Source organism: Aquarana catesbeiana, linkage group LG12 (assembly GCF_042186555.1).
Source record: "Aquarana catesbeiana isolate 2022-GZ linkage group LG12, ASM4218655v1, whole genome shotgun sequence".
NCBI classification, from domain to species: Eukaryota; Metazoa; Chordata; class Amphibia; order Anura; family Ranidae; genus Aquarana; species Aquarana catesbeiana.
The window spans coordinates 22759593-22773171 of NC_133335.1; the positions used below are offsets into that span (position 1 = coordinate 22759593).

The 13579-nt window shown below is 47.5% G+C and overlaps 1 protein-coding gene across 4 annotated transcripts in view; it reads right to left on the bottom strand.

Annotated features, from left to right (window-relative positions):
• ZNF512B (zinc finger protein 512B) overlaps window positions 1-13579 on the bottom strand; it is a 72406-nt gene that overhangs the window by 11854 nt on the left and 46973 nt on the right. For all 4 annotated transcript variants that reach the window (XM_073607412.1, XM_073607410.1, XM_073607411.1 and 1 more), the window contains 2 exons: window positions 11719-11820; window positions 32-94 (listed from right to left, as the gene is read on the bottom strand). In XM_073607412.1, coding sequence (XP_073463513.1) covers window positions 32-94; window positions 11719-11820 — 165 coding nt within the window. The remainder of the gene's footprint in view (window positions 1-31; window positions 95-11718; window positions 11821-13579) is intronic.

Here is a 13579-nt window from a genome sequence, read left to right on the forward strand (position 1 = left end):
ATGGTAAATCACTATAATGGATGCTGTATACCTTGTTGCAGTTGGCAAGATGAGCCTTTAGCCCGGACACACTGGAATATATTGCTTCACAACACTGGTGACAAAAGTCAAGAGAAAACTAATGTTAAACACTGAGACTCTACACTTCTAATGTTCATGTTTTAATTATTATGGTTAATAGTGAAAACAAAACATCTACATAGATTTAAAGTTTGCAATTTTTTTATATATCTGTGGGCAAGCTCTGACATCCTAATACAACGGATTAATGTTGTTTCCTACAACCCCTGAGTGGTAACCGCCTACCATAATACTTACAGTCACTCTGGTTCCCTTAACTGACCAGCGCCAACAGCTTATTCAGAAAACTGTCCCAGCTTTGTCCAGCTCCAGCTTCACAGGAACTCTGCTCGGCCCACTCTTTGCTTTTACTTAATTTCATGCACGACAGCCCCCTGCCATAGAAATGACTGAGCTTGCATGCTGCGAGATAAATGCAAGCAAAACAACTGGGGGCTCGTCCAGGATCTGCGCTATAATTCAACTGAAGCAGACCTGTTTTTCTGTGGTGTGTTGTGTAGCTTGTACTGTATTCCTAATATTGTAACTGTTTTGTAATGTACAGCATTTTTGTTTAGTGAAAGCACATTTGTACACTGCAGAGGTCTAAGCTTCCCTGCTTATACCACAAAGTAACCTTGCTAGATAGACGCAAGCAAAACACTGCATGTGCAGTAAGTCTGTGCAGTACCTGGATGGGCTGCACAGTGAAGAACTCAGGAGAGGGGCTGAAGGTATTTTATTTAAATATATAACTTTTTTTTTTAAAGTCATGATAGATATTAAAATCGATGTTGTGTGTACTAGATGCCTTTGCAAAGCCAGATAACCCCCTTGAAAAGGTAGGTGTGACATCATCACTGGTGCTGATCCTGAGCAGGAAGCAGAGCTGTGGGAGGGGCCCAGCAACTATAGCCTGCTTCTCCTCCTCTCCCTCCTGCTGGCATTCTTCTGCCATAGGAGGAAAACACAGGGGATCGGTTCCTGTAAAAGCCACCCCTCCGATCCAGGTTCTCCTTCCTTCTGCTGTCCCCCCCCCCCCGGCACCACCGCCGGCTTCCCCTTCTCTCTCGTCGGCTGCTGCGGGGGGTCTTTATGATGGAAAGTGGGAGAAGAGGCCTGTAAATTTGTAACTGTGTTCATTCAGAAAAAGAAGGAGCCAGTAAATTTGTAATTTACTGGCCCCATCTTTTTCTGAATGAACACAGTGAGTGATCGATACCGATCACTCACTGCAATACTTCAAACTGTGTTTGCTATGCTTCCGTTTTGTGAATGAACAGGGAGACAGTGCAGCGCTCTTCCTGTTAATTCATTTTCTACAGAGATGGAGATTGAGGAATGTGTCCTCAATCTCCTATTTCGCTTTCAATAGATTTGGGGACTTTTTGTAATGGCCAAAAAAATATAAACAGCTAGAACGTGGCTGCTGAAAATGTAGAAACATCCCTCAATATCCCTTTTTTTTTTTAATAGTGGGACATCAGAGGTCTGTTTAGACCCCTGATATTTTTTTTTTTTAAATTATTTATTTATATCAGAAAACCGGTTCACCGGAACATACAACAATAATGTAATTGCATTCAAAAACAGTACATACATAGGTTATAGTGACAGTACATGTGTTGCATTCAGATATAATATAAGGAGCATAACGTATAATTTTCTGTATGCTTGTGTTGTCAGTGTGCTTTGTGTGTGAATGCAGGAATAAAGGGGAACATAAACCCAGTTGAACGGTTCCCTGTTTATTTTATCATTTTAAGAGAGAAGAGAGAAATCTAGCGAGCGAGAGTGTAGAATGGTAAGTGGGATAGATATAGACAGAGTTAGAGAAAAAGGAAGGGATGGGTAAGGGGGGGGGGTGTGTCCACATGAGGGGAGGAGGGGTAGGGGGGGGGGTCGGGGATACAGCTAGTGGTGTACGGGTACGTGTATTTACTTACGTCTATCTGCGAATATTTCTATACACATATTACATTCTAACCTCAACAACCTTGGAGTGCCTGTCCTTCCTCTGAATACTTGAACATATTCCATAATTGCCAAGTCTTGGTGTATGTTTCTTGTCTGTTTTGGCTTGTGAGGATTAAGTCCTCCATTTGGTTTATTTCCTCTACCTTTTGGAACCAGAGGGCTATGGTTGGTGTTTGAGTGGACTTCCACAAAAGTGGAATGCAAGTTTTTGCTGCATCTAATAAATGCCTTATGACTGATTTTTTGTAGATCTTTTGGGGGGTGTCGTTAGCGTGAAGAAGGAAGTATGCCGGGTCATCGGGTACGGCCCGGTCTGTGAATTTTTGTATTAACTGGCGGACTTCTCTCCAAAAGGTCTGGATCCGAGAGCATGACCAGAAAATATGGAGGAGTGTGCCTTTCTCTTCTTGACATCTCCAGCATAACTCTGAGGACGTGGGGGAAATCTTGTTGAGCAATGCTGGGGTTCTGTACCAATGAGTAAGGATTTTATAGTTTGTTTCTTGGATCTTGGTGCATAGAGAAGATTTATGGGTGAACTGTAGAATGTGTTGTTTTTTCTTGGTGGTAAATGTAATTTTTAGTTCCTTTTCCCATTTGGTGAGGCCCTGTATCTTATGATCCTCTGATGGGGTGATTAGCATACTATAAGTTAGAGAGAGTGTGTGTAGTATGGATCCCGAGCCCGAGCACAGTTCCTCCATTGATGTGAGGGTTTGATCAGTAGTGCTAGGTGGTGTCATGCTGCTGAGGAAGTGGTGAAGTTGTAGCGCTCTCAGGAAGTCTAGGCGGAAACAACCCTCCGGGTCAGACAACTCTGTAATAGTTTTCCATCTACCCCTGTTACTGAAATGTGAGGCTTGGTATAATCCCTCTTCCCTCAGCTCCCTAAACCTCCCGTCTCCCATCCCGGGTTCAAATGCAGGGTTTCCTAGTATGGGCTTAAGTGGAGACTCGCGAGCAAAGAGGGGAGATGAGTCAACCAGGTGAGCGCACACACGAGCCGTGTTGCCTATTAACGGATGATGTTTGAGATCTGTTGGGAGATTAGCGTAGCACCAGGGGATTCTGTGTAGAGGAGTCACGCTTTGTGCTTGTTCGAGTTGAGTCCATAGTTTGGTGGCTGTGTGCCGGCACCAGTCGATGAGCCTGCCTAGATGTGTTGCCCTGTAGTAGGTCTGGAGTTCAGGCATTGCCAGTCCTCCGTAACGTTTGGGTAGAGAAAGGGTTTTCCTATTGAGTCGTGGTTTTTTCCCTGCCCAAAGGAATTTGATGAATAGTGAGCGTATTTGGTTGAAGAAGCTTGCTGGTATATGTATGGGGATGGTCTGTAGGAGATACAGGAATTTAGGTAGGATTGTCATCTTGAGGATGTTGCAACGTCCAAACCATGAGTGGAGTCCTACGTTCCATTTATCTAGCATTTGTTGGACTTTTTTTAAAAGGGGAGGAAAGTTTAGCTTGAATAGATGGGGGAAGGTTGGGGGTATAAATGTGCCTAAATACTTCAGAGCTGTGGTAGTCCATTTCAGGTGGAAACTATTCTGAAGTTGTGTGAGTTGTGGTTGTGGAATTCCCAGACCCATCGCTTCAGATTTACTGAAGTTGATTTTCAGGTTAGCCAATTTACCATATGTGTGAAATTCTTTCATGAGATTGGGGAGAGAAATGGTTGGGTTTGTGAGGGAGAACATTAAGTCGTCGGCGTATGCGGAAACTTTAAATTGTTTGTTGCCTATTTCTATCCCTGTAATGTCTGGGTTTTGTCTAATGTGACATAGGAAAGGTTCCAGGGACAGTGCAAAGAGCAGGGGTGATAGGGGACACCCTTGACGGGTTCCGTTAGTAATTGGGAAAGTTTTTGAAAATACTCCATTTGCCCTTACCCTGGCTGTTGGGTCTGTGTATATTGCGGAGATCCAGTGTATCATTTTGTCTCCCAGACCTATGTGTTTCAGCGTCGCGAACATAAACCTCCAGCTTACTCGATCAAACGCTTTTTCGGCGTCAGTTCCAAGTAGGACGCATGGGGATTTGGTGCTATTAGCGATATGCAGTAGGTTTAGAACTTTAATCGTATTATCTCTAGCTTCCCTCGTCGGGACGAAACCCACCTGGTCGAGGTGTATAAGTGAGGTGAGGTGTTGTTGTAATCTGGTGGCGATGATCTTTGTGAAAAGTTTGAGATCCGTATTTAAAAGGGAAATCGGGCGGTAGGACCCACATTGGCCCGGATCTTTACCTTCTTTTGGTATGATAGAAATTTGTGCCTGTAGCGTGGACTTATGAAACTTACCCCCTGAGCCTAAAGTATTATATAGTTCAACCAGGTGCTGGCCCAGGGAGGGAAGCAGGGTCTTATAATAGGGGATTGTAAGCCCGTCCGGGCCTGGTGCTTTCCCTGACTTAGAATGTTTTAGAGCGATTTGCAGTTCGGTCAACGTGATGGGTTCTTCTAGTATGGATTTTGCATCGTCTGGGAGGGTCGGCATGAGGGAGGATGTTATGTATTCTGTCGTGTTTTCAGTGGGGATTTGTGTCTCTTTTAAGTTATATAGAGAGGAGTAAAATGAACTAAACTCCTGCACTATGTGGTGGGGCAAGGAGGCTTTCCGGCCCGTAGGGGTCATGATGTGGGGTATATATGAGGCCATTTTTTGTTCTCGTAGTGATTGAGCTAATAATCTTCCGCATTTGTTACCAGATTCGTAATTTTTCCTTTTGCTAATTTGTATGGCCGCTTTCGCTTTATATCGTAAAAGGTCAGTGATCTGTGTCCGGACCAAGTTTAGCTCTGCTTCTAGTTGTTTGGTGGGTGTCTGTTTATGTCTCTCTTCTAATGTGTCTAATTTCTTCAGCAAGGTGTTCAGTTGTGTCGTTCGTTGTTGTTTGAGTCGTGAGCCGTGCTTGATCAGTATTCCCCTAATTACGGTTTTGTGTGCCTCCCATACTAGTCCGGTGTCGCAGTCAGGGGTGGTGTTGGAGGTGAAATAGTGGCCAATTTCCTTGGTTACTTCAGCTAAAATTTCTGGGTTTTTCAGAAGTGTTTCGTTTAATCGCCATGGTGGTTTCTGTGTCGACCGTAAGTCTGGAAGGGTGTATCTTAATGTAATCGGGGCATGGTCCGACCATGTAATTGATCCTATGTTAGTCTCTTTAATCGCATGCAGGTCTCTGTGGGGGATCAGGAAATAATCGATTCTGGAGTACGTCTGGTGTGGTTTAGAGAAGAAGGTATAATCTTTTTCCCCCGGGTGAAAGAGACGCCACGCATCTATCAGTTGGAGATTGTGTAGTGTCGTTCCGATACGTTTACGCAAGTCTCGCGATGTAGAGGAAGTTCCAGTGGAAGTATCCTCCGTAGGGACAAGGGGGACATTAAGGTCACCTCCCACGATCAAGTTTCCGTCGGTGAAGTGTGATAGTAGGTCTAGATGACGTTTGAGGAATATGTCTTGATGTGTATTGGGAGCGTACAAGTTAGCTAAGGTTACTTTGGAGTTCCCAATCATCCCCTTTAGGAAAAGGAATCTGCCCTCCTTGTCATACTTTACATCTGTAAGTGTCCATGGGATTTTGGACGAGATTAAGATGGAGACTCCCCTGGATTTGGCTTCTGTGTATCTGGAGTGGTAAACCAATGGGAAAAATCTGTTTTGAAGTGTCGGCAGGGAACCTTCCCTAAAATGGGTTTCCTGCAGAAAAACAATATCTGCTCCCATGCGTCTCATGTCATTAGTCAGCATTCGTCTTTTCTCTGGTGTGTTTAGGCCTTTCACGTTAAGAGAAATTATGTTTAAGGATGCCATGGTCTGGGATGATGGGTGTATTAATAATCGGTAAATGGGTAAAGGAGGGGGGAAAGGGAAGGGAGCCAGGGAAGGGAGGAGGAAAGGTAGGGGGGAAGTGGGAGGGCGGAGGAGGGAGGGGGTGTCAGACAAGATCAGTAGAGGGAAAGAGAGCAAGAACAGAACAGAGAGAGAAAGAAATAATAGAAGCTGCCACTAGATAGTGCAGCTAGATGTGAGTACTAAGTTAGTCAAATGGGCTATTACGCTCCCCAGTCGCTACACTGGGAATGGAGCGCTGTCCTATGTGGGAATGTGGATAGACAGGGCCAGGAAGTGAGCTCCCGAGCCTCTCCCTCCACCCCCGGCCATCTATGGTTTCTGTTTGTGCATGCGGTGTGTCTAAAGCAGCAATATAGCAGACTAGTGGGTTGTAGCGTTACAAATGTATTAACAGCCTAAGACAAGACCAACAAAAAATAAAAGGCATAAATTAACATAACATGTAATGAGAGAGATTGAAATAGAGCTCCCATAACTAAAACCCAAGGAGCCTATCTGCAAAAGTAGAGGGACACAGTAATTGCCATAAAGTAGGTCACATTTCCCTCCCCATCCATCGACATACCCGTCTGACGAGCTCATTAAGGTGGCCTGAAAGTGAGCTGTAAGATGAGGTTCATAGCCAACCCCTGACTTTGCCGGTCTCTGCACATCCTCAGGACCAATAATGTTCAGTCCCGCCTCAAACTGTGTGTAGGTGGTCAAGATCTATCATGGACCTGGACAATAAACACTTTAGACCAGCAAACGGGAAGTCCCCTCCACTACCCCCCTCCCAGAATACCCGTGTATAGTTCCCCGCTGGCATATTTGCGGTGTGGTAAATAACTTTAACCATCTATGGTGGACTTTTCGTAACACGTGTCATGGTTCCTATTGCATTCTTGAGTCCATGGAAAGTATTCCTTGACGTGCAGGGCCAGAGATATTGAGTGTCTTTCGATTCTCTTCCTCCCTTGTTGTTGAACCATTCAGCTTCCTGCATCCGTGTTGCATGTATGGTTCCGAGTCCACCCGGAGGAGATGACTCTGGGCATCTAAATTATGTATTGACTGATGGGTGGGAAATGGTAGGTTCCGAGCCCCTGATTCTATGGAGTCTGGAGTGACTTCTGTCCGGTATTGGGGCGGGTATTGTTTAGGTATTTGGTCTGTGGGTTTTCACCAGCTCTCTAAAGGGGCCTCCAGTACTCAGTGCTGCCTGAAAGTGTGTTCAGCTGATGTCCTGAGGAGTGGAGGGGAAGGAGGGGTGGGGGGGAGGCCGGGCGGGAGGGAGTGGAGCCAGAGTTTATCCAAACATCTTCCCCGCTGGCATGCACTGATGGCCTTGTAACAGTTCCCTGTGAGTGGGGGTTGGCAACCTCTCGTTCTATCTTGGGCATGTGATGATGAATGGGGATGGATGGCCCAGGGCCTACTCACGTGGTTCCCCTTCTGAGGCCGTCCTGCGTCTTCTTCTGTTCCTAAAGTGACGAGGAGGAAGGGGTCCATGCATTCTCAGGTGGCCCGATCTTCCTTGTGGTCGTGGTAGGAACTGCAGCCAGTCAGGTACCTGTATTGGTTCCGTATCCATGAACCTGAATAGTGCCGGGAGGTCTTCTGTTCTTTGTAAGGAGAAGGAGCTTGTATCCTTACGGAACACCACAGAGAGTGGGTATCCCCACCTGTATGTTAAGCCTTTTTGTTTGGCAAGTTCTAGAAGAGGGCGCAGTAAGGCTCTGCGCCTCAGCGTAGCTCTCGATAGGTCTGGCAGTATTTTTGCTTGCTTGCCTCCTACCTCCACATCACCATACTCCCAGGCTCGGCGCAGGATGCTTTCCTTCTGGGTGTATCGATGTAGTCTGCATACTACATCCCGTGGTCTGCTCGGATCTTCAGATCGGGGGCCTAGAGCTCTGTGAACTCTGTCTAGTTCAATGTTAAGGTCCGGGTCTTCAAGCACGGTGCAAAACATTGTTCTCACCGTCTCCCCCAGGTTCTCCACTGCTATGTCCTCCGGGATTCCTCGGAGTCGCAGATTGTTCCTGCGACTCCGGTCTTCGATATCTTCCAGATGCAATTGTAGGGCAATGGTGGAGTCACGGTGCAGGTCCCTAGCTTGTTCAAGTGCTGCTACTCTTCCCTCCAGGGAGGTGACCGATGCTTCACCTGTGTCTATGCGGTCCGCTAGAGTAGCTACCTCCCCACGTATCTCTTGCATGTCCCGTCGATGCGTTTCCTCCAACCTGAGGATGAGCGCTTCGATGTCTGATCTGGTGGGGAGGGCCTGGAGTAGGGCCCGAATGTCCTGGTCAAGCATAAGGGGTACAGGTGGTTGCGGGGATGCCATTGTGATCCTCCTTGGACTTCCGATGGTTCCCGGGGGGTTGTTAGTGACCCCGCTGGGACAGGGTGAAACGGGAGTACCGCTCTGTACGGAGGCTCTGTGTCTCTCACCACGCGGAAGGCCTCGCGGCGCCGCTACTGTGGCTCCTGGAGATGAACCTTGTAGCTGCTGGAAATAGTGGCGGATCTCTCCAGGACTCCTGCCAACGGGTGTCCCTCGGGTGGATGCTCTTGTCCTGTGCCTTTTGGATGGTATCATGCCTCTAATAAAGCGTGTGTAGCCGAGGTTTTCGGGACAGGCCGGGAGCTCCAAGAAAAAGCAGCTTCACTCAGCCATGTCCAGGCCACGCCCCAGACCCCTGATATTTTACCAAAGCCCCCAAGAGAGCTGGTAAAATAAATAAATAAATAAATAAAAAATTATTAAAAAAAAAATTTGTAAAAATTATTGAAAAATTAATTTGTAAAAAATAATAAAAAATACAAAGAAAAAAAAAAACTACTGACACTAGGGTTGCACCGATACAGTTTTTTAAATCAGCAAGTACGAGTAACAATCCTTTCAGTCAAGTACTCGCCGAAACCGCGTACTGATACTTTGCGGTGCTATTTGCATCCATTCAAAATAAATGAATTGCATGCAATTCGAACAGGAATGCAGTGCGATTTCTGTCCAAATCACAAGCAGTTTCCCCACCGCTCCTGTGTGAACCCAGGCTTGTCATAGTGATTTCAGCCTGGGTTTACACAGGAGCAGTGAGGGGAAACTGCATGCGATTCGGACAGGAATCATACCGCACTCCTGTTCAAATTGTATGCGATTCTTTGTAGTGCAATTTGCATTTATTTTGAATGGACGCACATCGCACCGCAAAGTATCGGTGTCGGTATCAGGAGAATTTTCACGAGTAGAAGTACTCGTGAAAATACTCAGTATCAGCACAGATACCGATATCGATGCATCCCTGACACCATCCACTGCCCTACTGACACTGTCCACTGCTCAATTGACTTACACTGTCCACTTTTATATTTTTCCAGTGACATTTGTTTTATTATATTTTTTTAAGTTTTCCTTACTATTTAGTTAGGCCTTGCTAGTTAATTTCCTAAAAAAGAAAAAAAAAGAAAAAAAAGGGAGCTAAACCACGGTGATCTCTGATCTCTTTCATGTTGTTCAGGTAGATCCCCACCTCTCAAAAGGTTGCCCACCCCTGGGTTAGAACCAGTGGTGTCGCTAGGGGGGTGTGGCTCGCACCCGGGTGACACCTGCCAGAGGGTGACACCAGGCTCAGACTGGCAGCGGCGCCGTGGCTCCCTCCTTTCCTTCCAGGATCTCTTCAGCTGCACGTGATATGCGGGCAGAATGGGGGAGGAAGGAGTGAGGCAGAGACAGAGGTGCACGGGGTCCGACTGTCCCACACGCCGCAACTAATCTCTCTCCCTGCTGGCTGCACTCACTGCAGACCGAACTATGGCCACCTCCTCCTCGGCTCTGACGTTTCAAGTACACAGGCCGGGAGGAAGAGCCACGCTACAGCATCTGCTCAGGGCCGAGGTATGCAATAACACGGGTGTTGCAGAGGAGGGGGACATGGTGATTGGGGGGGGGGGGGGGGCTTGGCAGGTAACAGAGTCATTTTATGGATGGGGGAGGGGGGGTTGAGGATATGTACTAGGGGGTGCTTTGTTTTGGGTTAGAAATTACTTGTGCTAGAATGCTAGAAGTAGAAAGATTTGACATTTAACCCCAACAATTCCTCTCTCCTCCCAAAGCACCCTCTAGCACATATCCTCTAACTCTCCCCACTCCCCCAAATCAAAGATCCCAATTCCCAGCTCCATCTATCCCCCCGATCCCATCCCGGCTGCCTCCACCCCCCCATCCCAACCCGGCTCCACCCACTCCCCCCGATCCCATCCGGCTTCATCCAACTCCCCCCTAATCCCATCCCCGCTCCATCCAACACCCAACATCCCGGCTCCATCCACCACCCCAATCCCATCCCGGCTTCATCCAACTCCCCCCCAATCCCATCCCCACACCATCCAACACCCAATCTCATCCCAGCTCCATTCACCACGCCGATCCCATCCCGGATCCATCCACCACGCCGATCCCATCCCGGATCCATCCACCACCCCGATCCCATCCGGGTTCCATCCACCACCCCGATCCCATCCGGGCTCCATCCACCACCCCGATCCCATCCGGGCTCCATCCACCACCCCATCCTGGCTCCATTCACCACTCCTTCCTGGCTCCATCCACCACCCCGATCCCATGCCGGCTCCATCTATTCCCCTGATCCCACCACGGTCAATCCATTCCCTCGATCCCACCCCGGCTCCATCCATTCCCCTGATCCCACCCCGGCTCCATCCATTCCCCCGATCCCACCCCGGCTCCATCCATTCCCCCGATCCCACCCCGGCTCCATCCATTCCCCCGATCCCACCCCGGCTCCATCCATTCCCCCGATCCCACCCCGGCTCCATCCATTCCCCTGATCCTACCCCGGCTCCATCCATTCCCCTGATCCCACCCCGGCTCCATCCATTCCCTGGATCCCATCCTGGCTCCATCCATCCCCCCGATCCCATTCCAGCTCCATCCATCCCCCTGATCCCATCCCAGCTCCATCCATCCCCCCTGATCCCATCCTGGCTTCATCCATCCCCCCATCCAATTCCAGCTCCATCCATCCCCCCGATCCCATTCCGGCTCCATCCACTTCCCCCGATCCCATTCCGGCCCCATCCCGGGCAGGTTAAGGGGGAGAGAGCTACACCTGCTTAGTACCGGGTGACACCAACCCTAGTGACGCCACTGGTTAGAACTTCTGCCAGTATTTACCACCCCTTGATTTCCTGCCCAAGTGACAAATGTGTCACCAGCGTAGGAAGTGAGGGGAAATCTCGAAGAAGCTCACACAGCAAGAAAAAAAATGACACACAGCAAGAAAAAAAATGTCTAAGGTGACAACATTTTTAAGCTAGCCATACATGCAAATATTTCCCACAATCAATCGACGGGCTGAATGAGAGAAATCTAGTAGATTCCTCCATCCATGCTAAGCAGCATGGCTGGAGAAATTTCTCCTGCGTGTTGTTGTATTTACACAGCTGCAGCACCAGTAGTTGTCTTTATACCTAAACAGCGACCGCATCTGACTGGCTGAAGTCACTGTTCAGTTGCCAATGTTCCACCTGACTCCTTTGATTTTTTCACAATTTGAGGCTTCTCAAGCGTGGTATTGATAGGGCCACCTACGACTCGAAGTTTGGCTGATTTTCTAAATTAAGAGTCATATATGGGCAGCTTTATTAGGAAATTCCCCTCGTGAGGACCCAGACAGTAAAAAGAACAAAGAGACATTCTAATCCCCCCCCACTATCCAAAACAAAACAATTCTTTTGGCTGGAGTTACTCTTTAAATATTGCATACTCCTGCTGTACACCATATTTTAAGGATATTAAGAATACTTATACACAGTGACTCACACTATTAGGGCAGCAGATGAAGCCGTTTTCTTTAACACTGGTCTTCCAAGTGTCCAGAAGTTTGGGGTTAAAGGTCGGCAGGCCAGGACGGAGATAGTTCAGCTGTCATAGAAGACACAGGTTAGCCGTCATACCTCTTCCATACAGAAAGGGGTCTTTTACAGGCATCTATAGATATAACATAACGCTTTCATGTCTGAATTTTGTAGGAGGTTAAAGAGCCGTCCACCCAGGACAAATGTAAATCAGATCAGCAACTTTAGCAATATATGTGTGGCTACATCCTCTCTATAAAATGCCCAGAATATGCTGATAGGAGCAGACAGCAGAGTGACAGAGAGATAACCTCGTCAGTCTGCTGCTTCTCCTTCACTGTCTGGTCACAGGCTGGGGAAAGGACAAGACCTAGCTGTACTGCAGTAGAGGATACCAGCTCAGCTGTGTGACAGAGCTGTGTACATTTCAGGATTGAATGGAGTTAAAACAGCTCCCCTATTTATATTTCATCTGTGTGCTTGACTGTTTGCCTACAGTTAGAGTGTTACTAAACCCACAACAGTAAAATCAGTCCGTATAAGAAGTAAAGCATGCTTGTTATACTCACTGTGGAAACTAAGGGGTTAATCCTCTGTATTGTGTTAAAAGGCTGTTTGATCCTGTCTTCCCTGTTCCTCCCCTTCTTCCACTGTCCCCAATATATCTCCTAATTGTAAAGAGCATTAGGGGACAAGCTGCACATGCTCAGTTTGGTGTGTATTGCTAGAGAGGTTTTTTTGTTCTTGGGAGAGTGCATGTGATCAGCAGAGGGCAGAGACTGTCCAGACAGAGGTGCAGCCTCAGTGGACAGTCATAGGAGAATGAAAACTCCTCCTACAAACTTTAACCAGACACTGATAGAAGTCACAAGACTGCTATATACTGCTAATGAGAAAAGGTATTTAGCCGTTTATATTTACTAAAAATTATTGCATTTCCATGTTCTGTGTACTGTAGGAGACCAGATATAGTGAATGAAGGTTCTGGGTTTAGTAACACTTTAAGCTTTAAGCTTACACAACAGAACATTTACCATGGGTGGAGTTGGGAGCTCCAGTATTGAAAGCTTTTCACAAGTCCCCAAAAGGCACAAGGATCCAATAGGTGACACAGCCTTCTAGTATCAATCCCATAACTGAAAATATATGTGTAGCCAGGTGCTAGGCTACAGCAATATGGAGAAGAAGACTCTGGCTTTTTTGTTCTTCTCTCCCTCTACTGAGATGTTGATGTTGTGCTGCGCCATTCTAGTCCGGCCAGCAGGGGGGAGAGCTGAAGCCAAGCAAGCCCAAAGAAATCTATGCAGAGCGCTAAGAATCCTAGGAGTTGAAGTTTGAGACGGCAGCCATATAATGAGGCCAATTTACTCCTCACACTATAGTACGCACTGTGCAGTAGGAGTGGAGAAATTATTTTTTTTTAAATTGCCCGGGAAAGTTCTTCCTCTTGGTGCCAAGGGAGTTAGAGTGAAAGCACCTATGTCTGGATATTTGCCTGGCAGTGAGAGACCACGCTACCGGTGATCCAAGCCTGAGGAAACCTGATGGCAACACAGTCCCGCCCACATCACAGCACCTGCACCGCTGGCTCGGGGAGACTGGAGCGTGCACTCACCCTCTGCTTCCCACTGCTGATCACTGGAGGCATTCGAGGCTGAAGGCCCCCCCCTTCTACAGTGAGAGGTCACCGCAACATCCCGGGGACTAGTGAGAGAGCTATTCACCCATTGCTGATACTGCTAGTAGGGACTGAGCCACTGAGAGCAGGACAACAATTATACCCAATCCACTCTGCACCCATACTGCACTCTATACCGTACTTAATC